Here is a 20,968-nt window from a genome sequence, read left to right as displayed (position 1 = left end):
GAATCCAAACTGAAATATCTTAAATAATTAAAAATCAAATACAATTTTATATAATCATAAGTTCATCATATACCAACGTACTGTACTATTATTTAAGTAACAATTATTATATATATTGAATTGTATTAGACATTTTATATGTAGTGATAGAAAAAAATTATTATGGTACTAATTTGCATAATCAACATCTTAACTATTCATATATGTTATGTTATAATTAAACTATTTCGGTAAAAATATTAAAATATTCTTAATATTTATCTAAATCATTAATATTCATGTATTGTTACACATACATGATAAACAAAGTCAAAATTTTCACAAAAATAAGGGCTTGAATTCTATATTTATTCGGTCAAATCAGTATTTTTGATAAAAATAAACAATATATTTTACATAATATAAGATTTGTTGTGTTATAAAATATCATATGTTGGTATTATAAAATAACAAATATTGTACTGCCTTCATCCATAATGAAATATTCATTTTTCCATTTTTGTCTATTCCATAACAAAATATTCATTTTTTTTTAAGTAAATATAATATATTATTTACCTAATATTACAAATACTCTTACAACTTTCAATATATTAAAATATTCATTTTTTTTTATATTACACAATACTAATAAGATCATTTTAATTATTTTTACTTTATTTTTACTATATTTCAATATAATACTAATATTTCTAAAACTCCGTACAAAAACAAATGAACATCTAATTATAAGGTTGAGGGAGTATTATAATATATATTGTGATATATATCATAAATATTGTTTACCTTTATACCATGTTGATTACCATGATCCATAGTCCAAAAATAATTTACATATTATTCCATAAAATGCTACTCTTTTCGTCCACTAAATTTAATCTATTTGGACTTGGCAAGCTGATTAAAAGAAAATGAAAATTTTATTGTAAAAATAAAAAACATAAAAAAATAAAAAAGTAATTTAAGTTTTATTAAAAATTAAAGAAAATTGAAAAAGAATATAAGAAAGTTGGTGATATTTATTATATGAGTTGAACGAATGATAATAATTAATTTGATTTTTTTTACTTTTTCAATATGATACTGAGATAAATTTGATGGCAGACAAAAAAAAAAAAAAAAAGAATAAATTAGAGTAACAGATGAAATAATTTTTATCGAACACATTTACATTAAAAAATTACATAAAAAGTGCAATAAGAATGAATATTGGATGCAATATCTGAGCCAGCTGACGAACAGATCCTTTTTTTTTTAATCCGGACGAGAAATCATTTGAGAAAGTGTAGGTGCACCGATATACAGAGTAGCATTACTCAGCTAGTGACCGTTGCAATGTTTTCATTGGAGCCATCCATCCCCTGTCGGCTGTCCCATCTTTTTATTATTATATTCCACGTACATACAACACACCAATACATTATACATATATATATTAAAAAACTCACAAGATAGAGATATATAGACAAATCTAAAAGAACTTAACACATCACAGACAGAGACGACGACGAAGTCGAAGCATCAAAAGGATGACGACGAACACCAGCACCGCCACAGTTCTTCCCTTACCCTTGCCCGTCAATTCTGATCTCTCCACACATGTCTTCTACAGGTTAAATACTTCAATAACAAATGTCTATATAATTTAATTTAATTTAATTTGTCATTTTCTTGTTTCGCTGCTGCTTCAGCTGTGGCTCTTGTGGTTACGACCTAAACCTCAATTCCTGCAACCGTAACTTAACCGTCATCGGCGAAACCTACGGCAAGTCGATGAAAAGGGGACTCATTTCATTCTACTCTATCGACCAGACCAGGTTCACTCAGACCACCAAACTCCGGTGGTGGCGAATATTCCGGCGCCGGCGAACCAAGTTACTATGCAGAAACTGCGACACCTGCATTGGCACCTGTCCTTCTTCTTCCTCAAAAATGACCACTTGGGATGGCATGTCCACTCAAACACTCTACCAGATCAAGATTCGATCACTCAGGCCCTTAGATCAATAAGCAAGAAATTATTACATACTTGCATATGTTCTTCTTGTTATGGACAAAAGTCACAAAACCAAATCATTCATTTTCTCTACTTTCAGCTTCAAATATACAAAATTAGTTGCAGCCCGGATTCATAATCATCTATAAGGCTACTAAAAAGTCTGAATCTTTATGCTAATCTAGTAGGAATTTTTTTCGAGACAAATTTTCGACAGCTACGATGAGGGGAAGAACCTGTTGAGGTTGAAAGGCAGAGTGTAGAACTCTTCATTTCTACTATCGCCTTTGAATGACCGGAACTTGTCCCACCACGGCATGCCGCGATCTTTCTTCGACTCATCAACGACTATTGTGTTGTCGAGAAACACGGCCACAATCAAACTCACCGTGGGCGGGGACATGAACACCGTGTTCATCGTCGCATTGAACTTAAGAACATAAGCAAGAAACCAACCAAAACTGAGTTTCAAGCACTCGAACCACAGCTTTTCGATCCAAAAAATAAGACAGCAGAGACTTACCCATCCGGCGCGAGTGTGAACTAATCCGTTGGCGCCGAAGAATTGAGGAACAGAGATGCCGAGGAAGAGTGAAAGGCCAGTTATCATAAGGTTTCTCATAGAATTCATGTTAGTGAACTGAAGAAATGATAGACCAACAGAACCTGCAGATTAAACAAAACGAAATGTTAGTAAAAATGAAACATATGATCAAGACAACGAAACAGCTTGTAAGATGATGATGGCAGAAGCTTACCTACAAGCCCGAATAGAACACAGTACAGAGCTGCGAAAATAGCAAACGGTATGGATGCGAAAAAAGAAAGAAATTTCCCTGCAATCATCGCCAAACTGCATGAGGGCTCCTTTACAGAATAAACTTTAATGTCAGATGAGCTAATCGATGACTAACCGAAGACAGAAAAGAATATCATGAAGCCAGCTGAGATCTGAACCACCCTGCGGCTTCCAACTCGAGTTAGTCCAAGGAGGCCGGTATTTTCCCTGGATTGTGTTCAAATTCTTTCAAGAGTTGTCACTGAATAGACAGTAATCCGGTAAGGTAATTGGCTAACTTACACAGATACAGTCGAACCGGTGGCTGTTCCAAAAAGACCATCGAGCAAAATGCCTATTCCTTGCCAGCCAATGCCGCGGCTGAGCACATTCGCAGGAGGTAGTGTCGCAATTGCCAGACGAGAGGCAGCCTTGTAGGCTGCAGTGGACTGCAAATAAGTTCAGCTGAGATTAGGACATACACAAAAGTGTGTCATGTCAAATTCGAATGTTGTTGTGTCAAATGTATGATCTTGCCAACAGTACCTCGACCATTGAGACAAGAACAGCAAACATCATAGCAAAGCAATGTCCAAAGGCAAAAGTAGGAGGACCCCATTGAAGAGGATACGGGAACATGAACCTAAGCAACACAAGTTAGATCATTAGATGCAAGAAAAGGGTAAAAAGAAAAAAAAAAGGGTCGAAGGAACACTAATGTAGACAACCATGGAGCAGTTGATATAATATTGGCTTGGTCAGTCCGGCAACTGAGCTGAGTAAATTTTGGTTTGCCGCGATAAGCTCCGCTAGCAGTTAGTATGAAGGCGTACAGCCAAACAATAGTGATGCAGATCAATACAGGAAATCGTTCGAAAATGGGCAAGTCTCTTAGTGGTTTAACATGCTTCAGATACTGTAAGAAGAAGACTGTTAATTGCTTAAAGTCAGAAGAAGATAAGAAAACCACTTTACAATCGAATCATTCGGGATCAACTCACTTGTGACAATCCAACGACCATTACCATCATCGGCAAACCAATCTCCAGACAATGTCCAAGCTACAAAATACACAACAAACAAACATCTTACAAATGAATTCATTGGGGGTAAAATTTGATAGTATAAAGTGATAATATAGAACCATATCGATATAAGAAGAGAACTTACTACAGGAAATCCTTGTTGAAACAAACCCAAACCAACTAATCCAACTACAGGTGCCATGCCGAGGGGGCTGAAAAAGCTGCAATGCAATAAGCCTAAAAGTAACGAATACGTGCAGGAATTGAAGTTTGTATAACCTTAACAAACTTGGAATTATAAACTTTACCGTGAAAACAGACCCCATAGTTGGCTGTAGCCTAAAATTATTTGTATACTGGCAGCAGCAATCATAGCTCCTTGGATAGCTCTCATAGAATGTATAAATCTCTGCAGAACAGAGAACTATAAGCTCCACTTCGACAACATAACTGGGAGGTATCATTTTTTAAAACTATTTTAGTGATAACTTGAAAAAGTTCATTTGCACAAACTGCAGACAACAACTTTTTGTGGTAAGGGGGAGGGAAATCACTTCAACTTACAGGAATCATAGGGTAACAATGCTGAAAATTAGTGTAATTTGAAGCATTTGGTGGATTGGAAAGAACAAAAAGGAACTTACTGTATGAGGATCATCAATCTGTTGAAACGATGAATCATTGATAATATATACTATGGGCACAACATAAGCATATGACCCTCCAACAATAGCAGGCAATCTTGTTCCAAATAATGTCTGGAGAAGTGTGTTAATCCCGGCAACGAAAACCAGAGTTTGAATAACCAGGGCTTTATCCTTCTGCACAATCAGAAAGCTAACACATCACTTGGTGAGGGAGAAAATGTAAGAGAATTTGTCAATTATGGGCTTTGATATACTAGGAAGAACACTAGAATATTAGAAGAAATATTCTTACATCAGTTCCTCCCATCATAGGGACAAGCATTGTTGGAATCATGACACTTGTGCCAAGTACTAAGATAAAATTCTGAAATCCCAACAAAATGGTTTCAGCTGCATACAGAAAAATAATAATCAATCACTGATAAGGATAAGTCAGCAAGAATCAGCATCCATCCACTAATTCCCAAATGGTGTTTGTTTACATTCATCTGTTCAGTGTAGCCTTGAGTTCAGATCACTAGAAAAACAACTAACAAGTCCTTAGCAGAACAAGCAAATAAAAAAACGTAGTACAATAGTTGGATTGACATCAACTACTTACAATAGCTACACCATGAACGTACACCAGCATTAAGCTAAAGGTTGCATAAACATGAGTAAGTCGCCCAATATTAGAAATTGGGACATTATTGATAAAGCACACCATTCTCTTGCAAGTGTTAAAATTCTTGCAATCTAAATATTGACACCACTGCCATTCTAAAGCAGCATAACATTTGAAATTATGGATGTTATTCATAACGCAGAATTCGTGAATTCACAAAGAAATAAGATCAATGACAGACAAATTACACAATATATACATATATATATAATATATATATCCTCAAGCAACACTACTAAAATTAAAACTAATCATAAAAACCCCAACTTTTTTATTTGCTAAGTTTAATCAATGAGACTGTCGCAGAACACCAACAGTAAATGCTTCAAGCAATCGCCATAATCAATAATCACATATTCAGGAAACGAGAAGACAAGAGAAACATAAAACACAGAAACACAAACAAACATGAACATTAAAACGAGAAACGTACGCCAAGAAGGATTAGAATCAATGCAGTACGCAAGGTCCTGAAGCTGATCCATTGGAGGATGTGTAATGTCTCCCATCGCCGATTTAGGAGAACGCCACAGGAATCAACGAGTGAGGGGAACAACTCAGAACGGCAACTGCAGAGGAAGAAGAAAACTTTCGAAAATATTGAAGCTTAAGACTGAAGAAAATGTGGGAGAAAACACAAGAAATACGCCAAACGACTCACTCAATAAATTTCAAAATCAATTTTTACTTTCATTTCATTTCTCTTACTACGCATGTTTTAATTTGTCACTGAAATTACTTGCATTGAATTTCAATGCTACATACTATTATTATTATTATTTAATTAACAGATAATTACAACAGTAAATTTTTTTAAAAAATTTGAACTACTATGGTAACCAACTTATCCATACTAGACGTTAAGTTGTTATTTTCACTATATCAATATCCAATTTTGTTACGTTATTTACTATTTATCCGTGACTTTGAATTTTCCCAATTATTTCATATTAATAAATCACATGAAATTTCAAAATAGTTTTGAAAAAAAATATATATATATATACTTGAAATTTTCCTTCTTTATTTTAAAAATGAATAGGTAGAGGTAAACCTTGAAAATCTGCTTACCTAATAAATTCATGGCCTCTAAATACTAAAAAATTTCAAAGGATATGAATCATTACACAAGAACAGATTTCCTTAAACGGCTATTTGTAGTCATATGTAGGAGGTTGTATCTTCATTTACACATTATGTTCGCACAAAAATGTCGAAAGAGGATTAAACAATCAAGAGAGGAGGGAACAAGAAATGGTGAGAATGTCGATGATATGCTACGTGTTACTTTTAGTCTCCGGCGCTTTCCTTTCTTCGTCGATTGAAGGTAAAGGAATCGATAATATCAATCTTTCAACAATCAATGTTTTGGACATGCATGGCGAATCCACGCCGTGTATGGTAGGGGAGCAATGCTTTAGTAGTCGGAGATTGTTGCGCGGCAAACACCTCCCGAGGGTTTCTTCGCACGGGCTGCAACATGGAGTTGAGCATTTAAATTAATCGATCGATCCATCCATAAATGCAGATAATTTTAATTTATTTCAGAGCTTAATAATATCGTGAGTTGTTTATTGGAGCTTTTTATATGTATTTTGTTTTTCTAATAACAACATGAATGTGTTCATCATACTAGTCTATAATACCTTTTAATGTAATTTTTTTTCTATGCTAAATAGTCATCGATCGTCCCAATTTCAACATATCACATGTGTTCTTGAGTATGTAATGTTTGTCGAATCAAACAGTAAAAAAAAAAATTAAATTGAAATTGCAAATTTATTGAACCAACCAACTAGTATATTTATATTTGATAGCAATGGGTAAGAATAATTGGGCATGCAGTGAATGTAACAGGGGAGGGGTCTGGTCTGGTCTGGTCTGCTACTAGTGTTTCATCGTATTCATGTCCATATTAATATGCAGGCAATGATTATTATTATTATTATTATTATTATTATATGTATATAATTGAAATATGAAAATAAAATAAATAAAATGACCATTGTTGACCTTAATTACCCAGGCAATGGTGGACACGTCAGCAGAATCCAAGACTAGGTACTTTATGATATCACATGAATCATCAAAGAAAGACTTTTAACTTAAAATCCACACAGTGTCAGAAACAGGATTTGGACTACTGACAAAACTATTTTTGCTACATAAGGAAATTAAAGGTAATTATTATTGTCGATTTTAGAAGAAATATATATATATGTGTGTGTGTGTTGTTGATGTTAGGAATCTACAATCATATATAGAATACAACAAAGTTTGTTACAATGTTGAGGCTTCTACTCTTGTGTAAAATATCTACCCTTTTCGAACATGTAGCTAGTAGAATTATATTGTAGATTACTCTGTGTAGTGCTGTGGTTGCCCCTTTTTCTATTTTTTATTTTTTGGAACTTTCAAGTGATTAAAGGTAGTATTTTCAGAGTTTGATTAGATCCAATTATTTAATTCATTATTAATAAATGGACCACAATTCCTCCCTTTATTTTATAGCCGTAATTATGATAGATTTAAATAAAAGGCACCTACCTACCCCACCCCACTCCCACCCCCGCCAGGACACTCACACTCGCACGCAGTGCCATAATTATGAAGTGATTTTAAAGACCTTTCACTCCTCTTTGACCCTTCTTCTCTCTCTGTCTTCCTCTTCACAACCAACAAACTGACATACACATATATACATATACATATATACAACTCTGCCTAAACTTTATACACAGACAGTTCAAATATGGCCAAGATCTGCAACTTCTTCTTCATCTTCACTTTCTTCATTCTATCTTCTGAATCTGAAGCTCAAATTGACCCTTCCGACTTGGCTGCTCTGCGCCTCATCAAGAATTCACTCACCGACGTCCCATCCGCCGCCCGCTTCTTCTCCACCTGGAACTTCTCCGCCGCCGCCGACCCATGCGCCTCCTTCGCCGGCGTTACCTGCTCCGCCTCGCGTGTCACAATTCTGTCCCTCGGAACGGGGATGGCCGACTCGCCGGGACTCGCCGGAACTCTCTCGCCGGCTGTTGCCCAGCTGACGGAGCTCACCCAGTTAATTCTCTTCGCCGGCATTGTCACCGGCCCCATTCCGGCGCAGCTCGGTTCGCTTCAGAGCCTCCGAGTCATCGCCCTCACCAGCAACCGCCTGACCGGAGAAATTCCGGCCTCAATTTTCCGGCTCCAGAATTTGCACACCCTCGACCTCAGCCGCAACCAGCTCGCCGGAAATCTCCCGCCGGCGATTGACGCCTTGCCCCGCCTCAAAGTCCTTGTCCTTGCCTCCAACCGCCTCTCCGGTCAAATGCCCCGCCACTTCCCGGAAAATCTCCTCCACCTCGATGTCGGCGGCAACTTACTGTCGGGAACCCTGCCGCCGCAGATGCCGGCGGCGCTCCGATACCTCTCCGCCGGGAACAATCTGATGTCGGGGGAACTCAACGGTATGGAATCCCTAACCTCGCTGGCCTACCTGGACCTGAGCATGAACAAATTCAGCGGGCCCATTCCCGGAGCTCTGATCCGCCCCGCGCTGACGTCACTTTTCCTCCAACGGAACAATTTGTCAGGCCGGGTCCCGCAGTCCCAGCCCTGGCCGGACTCGGTGGCGGGGTCCACCGTGGACCTCAGCCACAACTCCCTGACAGGGGAGCTCAGCGCCGCCCTGATCGCGGCGGAGTCGCTGTTCCTGAACAACAACCTCCTCACCGGCGGCGTTCCCGAGGAGTACGTTGCCAGCGTCCAGAGGGGCACCATGAAGACGCTCTACCTCCAGCATAATTACATCACGGGATTCCCGATCCGGGTCGGGTCCGCCCTGCCGGACACCGCCGCCGTCTGCGTCTCCTACAATTGCATGGACGCGCCGCCGCTGGGGCTGTCGGCGTGCCCCGCCAGCGCCGGCGACCAGATCTCCCGGCCGGCGTATCAGTGCTCTGGATTTCACAATTAACGACCGTACAGATTTTAATTAATTTCTTCACGTCCATTGGCTGCTGCTGCTGTTTAATTTTGTCCACACTCCCACAATACACTCACACTATACTGTATGTATCTATACACTTATAAATTATTTTTTTTTATATAATTAATTAATTAATTTTTATATGTGTGATTGGATCAGTCCGATTGTGCCGTTACTTAATTTCCATACAACACGGGACCTTCACTTTAATAGTCGCTACGTTCGTAGAAACACGCTTTTGGGCTAGACAAGTGAGATGTAGACTTAAAGTCGCTAGTCCATAGCATTGAATAATCGCATTTACTAATTTGGTGATCTTGAAAGAACGTGGTTGCTTACCGTTGTGTTTGGCTTCGGAGTCGACATTATTAAGACTATAGTCCAAATTGGCTTAGAGCTTTACAGGTGTAATTTTTGTCTTTTTATTTCATTATCATATGGGCTGGTCAATAAATAAAAGATACTCCCAGGATGTAGCAGGACTGATGATAGTAAAAATTTAAATTAAAAAATATTTTTTTCTGTAATATTTAAAAAGATAGATTTTTTATACTAAATAATTTTAACAATACTATTAAAATAGTATTCAACAGTAAATTATGTATATAAACAATGAAAAAGATTGAAAGAAGATGAAAGAAATCACAACCAAATAAGCCCTTATGTTCTTGAATGTACATGCTCCAACCTTCCTTTCCAATTTTTCTTACTTTCCCATATTTTCCCCTTTGTAAATTAAAAATATTTCTTTGGTTTTAATTTTTAATAAAAATATATATATATTTTTTTTTGTAGCATCGATGGATAGTGTTTTCAGGAAATTAGATGACAATAAATAAAATTAAATTTTGCAAAGTAATTTATGGTTGCATATTAAATATACGAAAGAAATGGTTAATTTTAAGTGCATGTAGACTTTAGCGCTCAACAAAATTGGCGGCAACAATAAATCATATCACTTAAGTTCACAATATATTACTCCCCTCCGTCCCACATCCACGTTGCCGTTTCCGTCCGTCCCACATATCATGTCATTTTTCTTTTTTGGAAAATGATTATACACTTTAATCTATTTTAAACTTTTTAATTTTATTTTTTTTAAATTTTAATTAAACTAATAAGTTATTTTAATCTTAATTTATAATTATTTATATTATAAAATAATTATTTTCACTAATACATTCTTAATTATTTATTAATTATACTCCTCATAAAATACCGTGTGTACAGTGTAACAGACACGGTATGTGGGACGGTGGGACGGGGGAGTAACTGATTTGGGTGAATCAACTTGAGATGTATTGATGATCAGCCCAACTTGTTCAAAATCAATTTTTTTTTTTTTTTTTTTTTTTTGAATAGTTACATTTATTTTCATTTACTGATTAATTATAATTTATTCATCAAAAAATACCTAAACACAAAAATAAATGCGAAGTAATACTATTGTAGAGGAATTAAAGGTGGTGGTTTGAAAATACAACCAAACACCGATTATTTAAACACATAATAAATCCAATTAGAACTATACTCGGTTAGATCCAAAATTTGAAATTTGAAACAAAATTGACATAAATTATTAAGAGTATAAAAAAAGTATAGTATGCATAATTTATTGAAAGAATAAATTTGTATCATAATTCAAACCAAACATTGATTTAAATTTTCTTCATTAAATTTTGCATTAGTACACATTAAAACTACCGTCGCTATCTACTAATAAATTATAATTTGAAATATTATAAGTAATAATAACAAAAAAAAAAAAAAACAATGATGATGATGATGATATTAATGAAGCCACGCACATGCACGTGCTTCGGATGCCATCTGCGGGTCCCACTTTTGAATACATAATAGTTACCTTATTTATTTATTTATTTATTATTATTATTATTATTATTATTTGGTCTTGTCTTCCAAGTAAGGCCATATGATGATGATAAGTTATTTCTTATTATGAGTATTGTCAAACTAAATATTCATTATGTATGAAAATGATAGAACAAAAATAATTACATAAAATAATAATAATAATAATATATTTGAAAGAAAAAGATAGTAACATTGCTTCAAATTTTACGAGGCACATTACAAAAAATTATCAATTTTTCGTTCCTAAATTCACTTTTTCTGTTACTAACAATATTAGAGACGGAATTAAAGATGAAATTAGTTTAGCTACATGAACTTTAAAAACGAAATTCCGTTACAAATATATTATTTTTTTTTTTAATGGCAAGGAATTGAATATAAAACCAATCCCGACCAAATAAATAATAATACTTCCAAAATGTATTCAGGTCACATGGCTTCGGCCCCATTGCCTATCATTTTTCTTTTTTTTTTACTTAAATTTGAGTATGAATTTACTAGAGTAATCAAATTCATGGACTAAGAGAACAATAAAAAACAACGACAAATGTACTTTTTCCTAATATATTAATATAAAAAAGAAATTTAATTTGATGATGTTTAAATTAAAAGAAAATATAATAATAGTAAATAGTATAAAATCATAACTTAACCTACAAAATCAGCGCCCTACACTTTATATAAATTAATTAATGTCCATCAATAATGTCTTGACATATTTTAGAAATTTTGGAAAAGAGTAAAAAAAATTAATATTTGATATTATTATTTAAAAATATTTTTATAAATAAGTAGGGTCAAAATTAATTTTTAACTGTACCTAAACATAATCTATATATCTAAACATTTTTAATTTCCAAAGTATTAAAATTAATTGCAACTTCTTTAGTTAAATTTGCATCTTACATTTTTGCCCATACATGCTCACAATTTATTCTGATACCATTATGTATTTTTATCCTATAATTATTTACTGAATATACACCATGTAATTATTTACCCAACAATATAATAAGCAGCAAAAATAAATAAATAAATAAATTGTGAGAGTAGGACAAATACACGAAAACAACAAAACATCATCACAACTAATAATTAATACAGTTTCAGCCATTATTCACAACCATTCTTTTTCCTAATTTACCCTCCAACGGCTACTTTTCTTCCCTCCATATAAAAACTCCACTACGAATCTCTTCCTCCAATCCTCCGACAAAATCAATTCCCCTTTCCCCAAACAATGTCTAAACTCGCCGCCGCCTCGCCGCCGCTGGTGACGGTGGTGGAGTATCTGGAATCCGCCATGTCCAGAGACCTCCTCTGCAAGTTCCCCGACAACTCTGCCTTCGATTTCGACTACACCCAGAGCTCCATCTGGTCGCCGCTTCTTCCCCGGCCGCACAATCCCCACGGCGGCCTTCAGGTCTCCAAAAGGCTGTCGTTCAACGGCGGCGCCGACGGGTTTCTGGAGAATACCAAGAAAATGGCCGCCGGAATCAAGAGGAAATTCGCCGACGCTATGCTTAATGTCAATGTCGGCGGCGGATGCACCAGAATGAAGAAGAAGATCAGGAGGAAGAAGACGAAGAGGAACTCCATTGGATTTTCTCCAAAGGTAATAATAATAATTATTATTATTATAATAATCATAATAATAATGAAATGAATGTTGATTTATTTTGATCAGAGTCGGGCATGGGACAAAGTGATGGAGGCAGCTGCTAATTATTTCAAGAAGAAGGAGAGCAGTAACGGTCACCTGAGTGACACGTGGCAGTTTGTGAATTAATAATAATAATAATAACAATAATAATAGTAATGTAGGATTCGATTTCATCTGATCTGATAATTTTGTTTAGCGACGGATCGTAAAACGCGACGGGCATAATAGTTTGCTTGCACCTTCTAGAAGATGTTCAATTGATATTATGAATGAGTTGGGCTTTATATTTAAAGCCTTTGTTGTAGGCCCACTTTCAATTTTATTTACTATTTATTATGTGTAGTTGACTACGGCTCTGTACAGAGAGTGCTCTTTCGTGGATTTTATAGAAAAGTTTTACTATTTAACTTTTTTATTTTTTTTAAATATAAAATTAAATATTTTTTTATATTATATTATAAACTTATTTTACATTTAAAATATTACGTCATCAAATCGGAGTTTCATTTCGAACTAGTTTATTAAAAAATAATAACATTATAAATAAGATGAGATTAAATGATATATTTAGCGGATGATATTAATTGTTCAAACCGACGGTTTGAAGGTACCTTTGTGTAAATTTATAAATATATGAACCTATCATCACCACATGCTATGGTTTGTTTGGGTTGAAAATGGAAATTTTAATTTTATTAAAACAAAATTATATGTAATAGCATTATTATATTTTACATTGTAAACAACCTAACAGTGTATATTTTAAGGATATAATGTAAATTTCCAAACAAATAAACTTATAAGTAAGTCATTTGCATTTTAATAGGTAATTTCATTTGAATTGTAATCAGAATGATTCGGTGGCTTGGGTGAATTTATGAACTTAAAAACTAAAAAAAAAAATTATTACGATATTTTTATTAAAAAATAATATTATTTGATTAATAATGTCATATTTTTAAAAATATATTTATGTATAAATAGAATTTTACTATTTTTATCTTTGAAGTTATAAAAAGTAACTACTATTAATGTATCTCATATCTCAATTTTAAATACTTATCTGTTTTTTTTCCTAATTTTTCTTTTAAATTTTATTATTAATTTTTTTATTTTTTATTTTTTTATATTTTTTAAATATCACATTAAAAATTTGAAAAATGGTAACTCCTTGAAATCGAGGGACGAGATCGTCAGCTCCATTATTACCTGCCCCACTCAACCCCATGTAATGAATTATATACCATTATATATATTTTATATACATACTGTATATACTTTCTGATCCATTTTATAATAATATTTTAAGCAAAAGTTAAAATATTTTAAAATTAATAAATGATTATTTTAAAAAAAGTTAAAAAAATATATTTTGAAGTCGAACAAAAGAAAATAATAAAAAATACTTTTGAAATAAAATAAAAAAATGATATTTTTTATGATGTGAAAATCCGCAGTCGCTATTCAAAAGTGCGCGCACTGAGTAAATCCTAAACCCCCAGCGTCGAAGGTTTGAACCAATGACCTCAAGGTCACAAATCCAACTCCTATACTATCGAGCCATCCCTTACGAAAAATGGAGCCGACAGAAATGGGAGTCGACCATCTCAACTCGTTTTACTCCTTTTTATGTTTAATTTTTTTAAAAAAATATTATATAGTTTCATTATTCGTAGTAAAATGTATTAATATTATCTACAAAACAAGACAAAAATACAATTAATTAACTTGAATAGAAAACTAGAAAAATTTACTAGTGGGCAATAGTATATATATATAATACTATATATAAAACATGGAAAAGATGCACAGCTGTTCTTCCTGCTAATTGTTTATGCAAAGTCCTCATCACTATCGTTCTTCATTTTCTTCTTCATCTTCTTCATCTCATCTTCTTCTTTCCGCTGCTGCAATGGGCGGTAGTGAGTCGGAATCGAAATCGGAATCGGAGTCGGAATCATGTAGAGAGGTAGAGCTAGTTTTGATTCCGTGGCCGGTGATGGGGCACATGCAAATCGTGGAGTTGGCCAAGCTCATCATCCACCATCAAAAGCTCGCCCTTCACCCTCCAGGCAACTAACTGATTATTTTTATACTTATATGCTGCTATTTAATTTAATTTAATTTGATTTTATATTGTTCTGTTCTTAGTTAAGCGTTTTTTTGGGATGGTGGGAGATCTGATCTGATCTGTGCGTAAGGAAATTAATTGGTCAAACTTTGTGCCATTTTGCTCAACCATAGTGTTAAGAAATTTTTAACCCTTCTAAGGTCATTATATCCTATGTATGTTTATAATTTACAGTCTCACTGTGGCGAGTCGTAAAAATTACTGATCGCCTTGTCGTCGCATAATTATTTATAAGATCGATTCATAAGAACCAATTAAAATCAGCCACGTCAACACCAGACAAAATCACCGTACATTCCGCTGCTTTAGGATAAGATCTTGAGCCGCTACATACTTATGGTATTGAATTTACTAAATAAGTATATGAATATACATACATATGGCATTGGATTTACTGAGTAAAAATAGGATTTGTTTATTTTGGATGTGTTTTTTATTTTTTTTTTCAAATTTTATCGTATATATTATTTTAATATCAAGTTTCGTACCAATTTTTTTTTAAAACTTATCAAAAGAAATATGGTAAAATTTTAGTTTGAGTTTGATATTAAAATAATATTTGATTAAATATTTTATGAGAAAAAAATATATATTTTTTTCGAAAAACGCAGAATCCATATAGTAAAGTTTAGAAAATTTTGGGTAAAGAAACATAGTCCATTAAAATGGAACTAACAAAAAAGGAAATTGAGACAACTGAGATGAGATAGAAAAATATATTTTCAATAGTACATTTGGATAAAATTTCAAATTTCATTTAAATTAATTACTTTTTAATTAGAGTGTGTTTCTTTTGATCGAGTTTAAGAGAAATTGATTTGAATTTTGTATTAAAATTATGTTTGATAAAATATTTTATGAAAAAAAAAATTTCTTTTTTTTTTTAAAATAAACGTAGAGTTTAAATATTAAAATTTGAAAAATTTTGATATAAGAAGCATACAAATTAATAATAATATTAATATTTTTGAAAAATCTCAATTAATACCAATTAATTTAGTTATTAGTAATAACTCTAAATCATATTTAGAGAGGGGTTTTCGGAAATTTAAAAATTTAGAAAAATTAAAAATTAGTATTTAATTTATATTTTGTAAAAAAAAATTAAATTGTATATGTGATTTTTTTAAAAAATAAATAAGAAATCAGTGAAAATGTGTTTCGCACATATTTTTTTTAAATCTCAATTAATTTATTTATTCGATCCAATGTAGTGTCAACAATTATAATTTAATTACTTAATTATTTCGAAAAATTACAAATTAAATTTTCTATAGATTATTTTAACGATTTGTTCAAAAACATATAGGAACAACCATTTCAGTGACAGTTCTGCTGATGAAGCTTCCGGCCGACATCGACACCGTCAGCGGCTCCTTCATCGACTCCCTCTCCGCCGCCTCCGCCGTGCCGGGCCTCAACTTCTTCCAGCTACCGCCCACCGACCCGACCCCCGAATGGAGCTCCAGGACCCGCGGATTCTTCATCCACAGCCTCGTTCTCAGTCAAAGATCAAACGTCGCCGATTTCCTCCGCACACGGCGCCCCACCATCCTCGCCGTCGTCACCGACATGCTCTGCACCTCCATGATCGACGTCGCCGCCGAACTCGGACTCCCATCCTACGTCTTCTTCACTTCCCCTGCCAGTTTCCTCGGCGCCATGCTCCACTGCCAGTACCTCCACGACGAACAGAACCAGGACGTCGCCGCCTGGGGGACCTCCGGCGCCGACGTGTCCATCCCTACCTTCCGAAACCCCGTCCCGGTGGCCGTCCTGCCGGCGGTCCTCCTGGACAAGGAACAATGGCTCCAAAGGTTCCTTCACTATTCCCGAGGTTTAAGAAAAGCCCGAGGCATAATAATCAACACATTTCTTGAATTAGAGACGTACGCCCTCAATTCGTTCACCCTCGCCGGCGCCGGCAAGGTCCCGCCGGTGTACCCGATCGGCCCGATCATCAATCGCAGCTTCCACAACGAAGGTCCGTCGGAAGCCCTCCAATGGCTGGACGCCCAATCATCAAGCTCCGTCGTATTCCTATGCTTCGGGAGCCAAGGGAGCATAACGGAGGACCAAATCAGGGAATTGGCAATCGGAATCGAGGCGAGCGGCGCCGGATTTCTGTGGTCTCTCCGGCGGCAATCGGCGGACAGCGAAGCGGCAGCCTTTCCGACGGAATACGGCGGCGGGTTCGAGGAGGTCCTGCCGGAGGGGTTTCTTCAGAGGACAGAGGGGAGGGGGAGAGTGGTCGGGTGGGTCCCGCAGATGGAGGTTCTGTCGCATCCGGCGGTGGCGGGGTTTGTGTCGCACTGCGGGTGGAATTCGGTGGTGGAGAGCCTCTGGTGCGGCGTGGCGGTGGCGGCGTGGCCGCTGCACGCGGAGCAGCATATGAATGCGTTTCAGGTGGTGAGGGAGCTGGGGCTGGCGGTGGAGCTGACGCTTACAGGGCATGAGAGGGGCGGCGAGGTGGTGGGGAGGGAGAGAATCGAGAAGGGGATCAGAGAATTAATGGATGAAGGTAGCAGTGAGAGGAAGAAGAGAGTGAAGGAGATGAAGGAGAAGAGCAGGAGAAGTGTGGAGGAAGGAGGATCTTCTTACATATCATTTCAGAAACTCATCCAAGATTTCATAGCTCACCATGATTGACGGGCTGGGCTATCTTCATTGTGTCCATCTTTGGCCACATTTTTTTGTTTTAATAAAAATGTAATTTTGTTGTTTTTAATGAAAAATATATTCATTTATATATAAAAAAAAAAAAAAAAAATTAATCACAACTCACATGTGATTAGGCCGTGGGTAAAAAAAAAATCCTTAACATCATTTAGAATTATTACTCACTTCATAGTAGCCTATGCATTATTTGTGAACATTGTGGCAGTTGGTTGTTGGAATATACTATATTTTATCACATTCTTTTGTTTTTTTTTAAAAATGTTCTTTGGATTCATGTCTACCCTTGTATTCATTATCTATGTTGGCACATTTCAACAATAACATCGACTACTACTACTACAAAAGAGAGAAGACAAAACCAAGAAAGCAAAGCAACCAATCTCATCAAGTACTGGATCGGATCTATTTCCTGCCAGTGCCAATACAAATTATAAAACATTATATTCTCATAGCATAAATAATGGGTTGGTTGGTTGGTTTGTATTTTAAATTTAAATAATTTCAATAAAAAATACAATATCTTTTAACAGAACATTATATCAATCATAACCAAACAAACCCAAAAACAAAATATTTGTAGCTCCAAAGCTTAGGGTAGTAGTCTAACAAGTGAATATACAAATTATACCCTTATATGTAAGTGTCTCGTACACACTGCACTTTATTTAAACTTAAGGTTATTTATCCCATTAATAATAATAATAATAATAATAATAATGGAGAATTTCCATCTTATTGAAAAAATCCATAAGTACTTATTAGTAATAAAAAGATAAGGGTAGCCAAACTAGTGAACATAATTGATCGAAGTGTGAATATAGTATATATATATATATATATAAATGAAAAAAATAAAAATTAAGGCAGAATATACAAACAACCAAATTAAGAAAAGTCAGCACCATTAATTCTTCTTCATGACTGCAGGAAAGTATCGAGATCCCACTCCTCGTCGCCGGAGGTGGATACGGCGGGGGCCGTGCCGCCACCTCCGCCGCCGTGCATGCTATCCATCATGGCCATGTGTTGCTGCAATTGGTGCGCAAACTCCTCATTCCGGAACATCGCCGTCGGGTCCGCCGCCGGGACGGTGGCAGAGGTTGGTTGCGGCCGGGGGAGATGAAGGCCGGGAGCGGCGGGGCCGCCGGTGAAGTGTTGCACCATGGCTCGGAAGTTGGTGGTGTCGGTGTTGAGTAGGGTCGTCGGAGTGCGCCGTGAAGCCCGAGCCCGCCTCCGGACGGGCCTGGATATGCGGCCGTGAATAGGCCTCAGGGGACTGGCAGCGGCGGCGGCGGCGGCGGTTGCGGTGATGGTGGCGGCGGTGGTGGTGGAGGAAATTGTTGAGATTGGGGCTTCGATTTGGTTAATATAATTTGGGAAATTAGGTTGCAATTGATGATGATGATATAGTAATGGGATCCAATTATTTGTAGTAGCAGTAGTAGGAGTACTTGACATGGGCTCAGTGATGGACATGGCAGACACACCAATCAAATTTTTTAACTTTTAAGGTTGTCTTCTGTCTCAGGGATCAAAAAGTGAATCATAGAAGAAGAAGAAAGAAGAAGGGAATGAATATTACAGCTTTCAAATACTTAAATATGAGGAGAGGGCAGAGGAGGACATGCATACTAGTCTCGGCCCTTGGAGAAAATATTTTTGTTTGGGGGGAGTTCATTTTTGAATAATAAAAATTGAATTTGAGTAGTGATATAAAAATAGATTTTGTTTTGAAATATATTTTTAGTATAATATAAAAATAAAAAATAATTATTTAATTAAATACTTTTGAAAAAAAAAAAATTAAATATCAAAAATTTTATAAGAAATCACAAAATAGTACATATAGTCCCTCCGCCCCAAAACACAAGATTATCATTTCTTAGTTTTGTAATTGTACTACCTACCTAACATAATAAATAGTATTCCAACTTACACTAGTACACAAGATTATCATTTTTGAAGCACTGAATATTTGAACTCATGACCTTAGGTCACAAGTACATCCCTAAATCATTGAGTCATTCATTTACGATTATTTTTAGTACTCCCTCCGTCCCGAAACTAAGTATTCATTTGCTTTTTACACGTAATTTTAGAAATATGAGTATTATATTGGGATACAGTAGGAATAAAGTAGAAATGACTAAAATAACCTTATTAGTATATGATATAAATGTAATGGCATTTGTGTAATATATTGTAAGTTGTAAGGGTATTTGTAATAGTAGGTAGATAGTACAGTTACTTAAAAAAAGAAATGGATACTTTGTTATGGGATGGACTAAAATGGAAAAATAGATATTTTGTTATGGGACGGAGGGAGTATAATTTTTAATTAAAAAATAATATTCTTTTACAAAATATTATTTAGGGTAAACTGTTTTTTTAGTCTCATAATTGGACCTCTTATCATTTTAGTCCTGTAACTGGACCCCCTTATCATTTTAGTACCGTAAGTGGAGTCTGTCGCAAACTAGTCCCATAAGTGAAAAATTTTCGCTATTTTAGTCCTCCGGAGATGCCTGCGTGGCTCGCCGGAGGTGACGTGTTCCCAGGTATCGCTGACCTGGCGGACACTTGAATTTTTTATTTTTTATTTTTTATTTATTTAATTTTTTTTAAAACTTATTTTTAATTTTATTTTTATTTTTTTATTTGGTCCAATTAAAAAAAAGTAAAAAAAAAATGAAAAAAAAAAAATAATAAATCCACGTGTCCGCCAGGTGTCGCTGACCTGGCGGGACACCTGGCGGACACGTCACCTCCGGCAAGCCACGCAGGCGTCTCCGACACCGGAGGACTAAAACAACGAAAATTTTTTACTTATGAGACTAGTTTGCGACATACTCCACTTACGCAATTAAAATGATAAAGGGTCCACGGAAAAAAAAAAACAATTTACCCTATTATTTAAATAAAAATTTAAACGCATGCCAAAACAGAACGGCAAAACCAAGCAAATCCTATAAAGCTTTGGTTTGTTTTTGCTTTAGTTTTTATTATTCTCAATATAAATGTCCACGCACTTCTTAATTTATTAAAATATATATATATATATTTAATTTTACAAAAATCATATTAAATTAGTATTACATAAACACAAAACAAAACACCAACCCAATCACACTTTGGTTCAGCTCTGTTTCAAAATTTACTATTTTATAAATTATTTTTTCTCACTAATAATAGAATTTCTAAAAATTTATTTATCATTTAAAAGCTTATATATAAAACTTAATCTATATTCAAAATATACTATACACGTGTTTATATTACATTAAAAATCTAAGTCTTTATTTAATTAAAACTATTCAAAATCTTAAAACATACTGTAAGATAATTTTAGATATAAATATAGTTATCAATATAATAGATTGTTTATTTTAATCATTTACAATACAAGATCATAAGTTAGTTTATTTAGTTGTGGGTTAAAATTAATTTGAGATTTGAATGCTATTTAATTTTTTTTTTTAAATAGTATTTTAACGTGATATCCGGTTAGATAAAAATACTATATTTTTATTGAAA

At 34.9% G+C, this 20,968-nt stretch overlaps 6 protein-coding genes across 6 annotated transcripts; 4 read left to right on the top strand and 2 right to left on the bottom strand.

Moving 5' to 3' along the window:
* The first annotated feature begins 1,470 nt into the window (after positions 1-1,470).
* Positions 1,471-2,190, top strand: LOC127240454 (uncharacterized protein At4g08330, chloroplastic-like). The gene is made up of 2 exons (XM_051259151.1): positions 1,471-1,612; positions 1,692-2,190. Exons 1-2 carry the CDS (start codon positions 1,530-1,532, stop codon positions 2,008-2,010), a joined length of 402 nt encoding a protein of 133 aa, XP_051115108.1. The 5' UTR covers positions 1,471-1,529; the 3' UTR covers positions 2,011-2,190.
* On the bottom strand, positions 2,092-5,619 carry LOC127240453 (nucleobase-ascorbate transporter 1-like). Its single transcript, XM_051259150.1, has 13 exons — positions 5,544-5,619; positions 4,739-4,836; positions 4,444-4,620; positions 4,108-4,208; positions 3,945-4,020; positions 3,776-3,835; positions 3,503-3,690; positions 3,321-3,417; positions 3,078-3,223; positions 2,911-3,002; positions 2,755-2,832; positions 2,520-2,662; positions 2,092-2,426 (listed from the first exon to the last, which is right to left on the bottom strand). Exons 1-13 carry the CDS (start codon positions 5,617-5,619, stop codon positions 2,214-2,216), a joined length of 1,545 nt encoding a protein of 514 aa, XP_051115107.1. The 3' UTR covers positions 2,092-2,213.
* A 2,165-nt stretch (positions 5,620-7,784) lies between these two features.
* Positions 7,785-9,356, top strand: LOC127240443 (MDIS1-interacting receptor like kinase 1). Its single transcript, XM_051259138.1, has one exon. The coding sequence runs from the start codon at positions 7,863-7,865 to the stop codon at positions 9,072-9,074; it is 1,212 nt and encodes a 403-aa protein (XP_051115095.1). The 5' UTR covers positions 7,785-7,862; the 3' UTR covers positions 9,075-9,356.
* A 2,824-nt stretch (positions 9,357-12,180) lies between these two features.
* Positions 12,181-12,997, top strand: LOC127240604 (uncharacterized). The gene is made up of 2 exons (XM_051259363.1): positions 12,181-12,576; positions 12,649-12,997. The coding sequence occupies exons 1-2, from the start codon at positions 12,202-12,204 to the stop codon at positions 12,748-12,750; spliced, it is 477 nt and encodes a 158-aa protein (XP_051115320.1). The 5' UTR covers positions 12,181-12,201; the 3' UTR covers positions 12,751-12,997.
* A 1,461-nt stretch (positions 12,998-14,458) lies between these two features.
* Positions 14,459-17,404, top strand: LOC127240672 (anthocyanidin 3-O-glucosyltransferase 2-like). The gene is made up of 2 exons (XM_051259473.1): positions 14,459-14,690; positions 16,059-17,404. Exons 1-2 carry the CDS (start codon positions 14,459-14,461, stop codon positions 17,402-17,404), a joined length of 1,578 nt encoding a protein of 525 aa, XP_051115430.1.
* Positions 17,405-17,728: 324 nt separating this feature from the next.
* On the bottom strand, positions 17,729-19,065 carry LOC127240673 (VQ motif-containing protein 22). Its single transcript, XM_051259474.1, has one exon. It carries the CDS (start codon positions 18,908-18,910, stop codon positions 18,350-18,352), a length of 561 nt encoding a protein of 186 aa, XP_051115431.1. The 5' UTR covers positions 18,911-19,065; the 3' UTR covers positions 17,729-18,349.
* Between the last annotated feature and the right edge of the window lie 1,903 nt (positions 19,066-20,968).

Source organism: Andrographis paniculata, unplaced genomic scaffold, assembly GCF_009805555.1.
Source record: "Andrographis paniculata isolate CXL003 unplaced genomic scaffold, ASM980555v1 Contig79END, whole genome shotgun sequence".
NCBI classification, from domain to species: domain Eukaryota; kingdom Viridiplantae; phylum Streptophyta; class Magnoliopsida; order Lamiales; family Acanthaceae; genus Andrographis; species Andrographis paniculata.
The sequence above is the reverse complement of the archived record's forward strand: the minus strand, read 5'-3'. Positions and strand labels throughout refer to the sequence as shown.

Excerpts from the sequence above, each read along its gene's own strand:
- LOC127240454 (XM_051259151.1), top strand. The coding sequence starts at position 1,530 with ATGACGACGAACACCAGCACCGCCACAGTTCTTCCCTTACCCTTGCCC. Across the intron at positions 1,613-1,691 it reads TCCACACATGTCTTCTACAG|CTGTGGCTCTTGTGGTTACG; the intron begins GTTAAATACTTC and ends CTGCTGCTTCAG.
- LOC127240453 (XM_051259150.1), bottom strand. The coding sequence starts at position 5,619 with ATGGGAGACATTACACATCCTCCAATGGATCAGCTTCAGGACCTTGCG. Across the intron at positions 3,691-3,775 it reads TGGTCGTTGGATTGTCACAA|TATCTGAAGCATGTTAAACC; the intron begins GTGAGTTGATCC and ends TTCTTCTTACAG. Across the intron at positions 3,418-3,502 it reads ATTATATCAACTGCTCCATG|GTTCATGTTCCCGTATCCTC; the intron begins GTTGTCTACATT and ends TGTGTTGCTTAG.
- LOC127240443 (XM_051259138.1), top strand. The coding sequence starts at position 7,863 with ATGGCCAAGATCTGCAACTTCTTCTTCATCTTCACTTTCTTCATTCTA.
- LOC127240604 (XM_051259363.1), top strand. The coding sequence starts at position 12,202 with ATGTCTAAACTCGCCGCCGCCTCGCCGCCGCTGGTGACGGTGGTGGAG. Across the intron at positions 12,577-12,648 it reads CCATTGGATTTTCTCCAAAG|AGTCGGGCATGGGACAAAGT; the intron begins GTAATAATAATA and ends TATTTTGATCAG.
- LOC127240672 (XM_051259473.1), top strand. The coding sequence starts at position 14,459 with ATGCAAAGTCCTCATCACTATCGTTCTTCATTTTCTTCTTCATCTTCT. Across the intron at positions 14,691-16,058 it reads TCAAAAGCTCGCCCTTCACC|ATATAGGAACAACCATTTCA; the intron begins CTCCAGGCAACT and ends TTGTTCAAAAAC.
- LOC127240673 (XM_051259474.1), bottom strand. The coding sequence starts at position 18,910 with ATGTCCATCACTGAGCCCATGTCAAGTACTCCTACTACTGCTACTACA.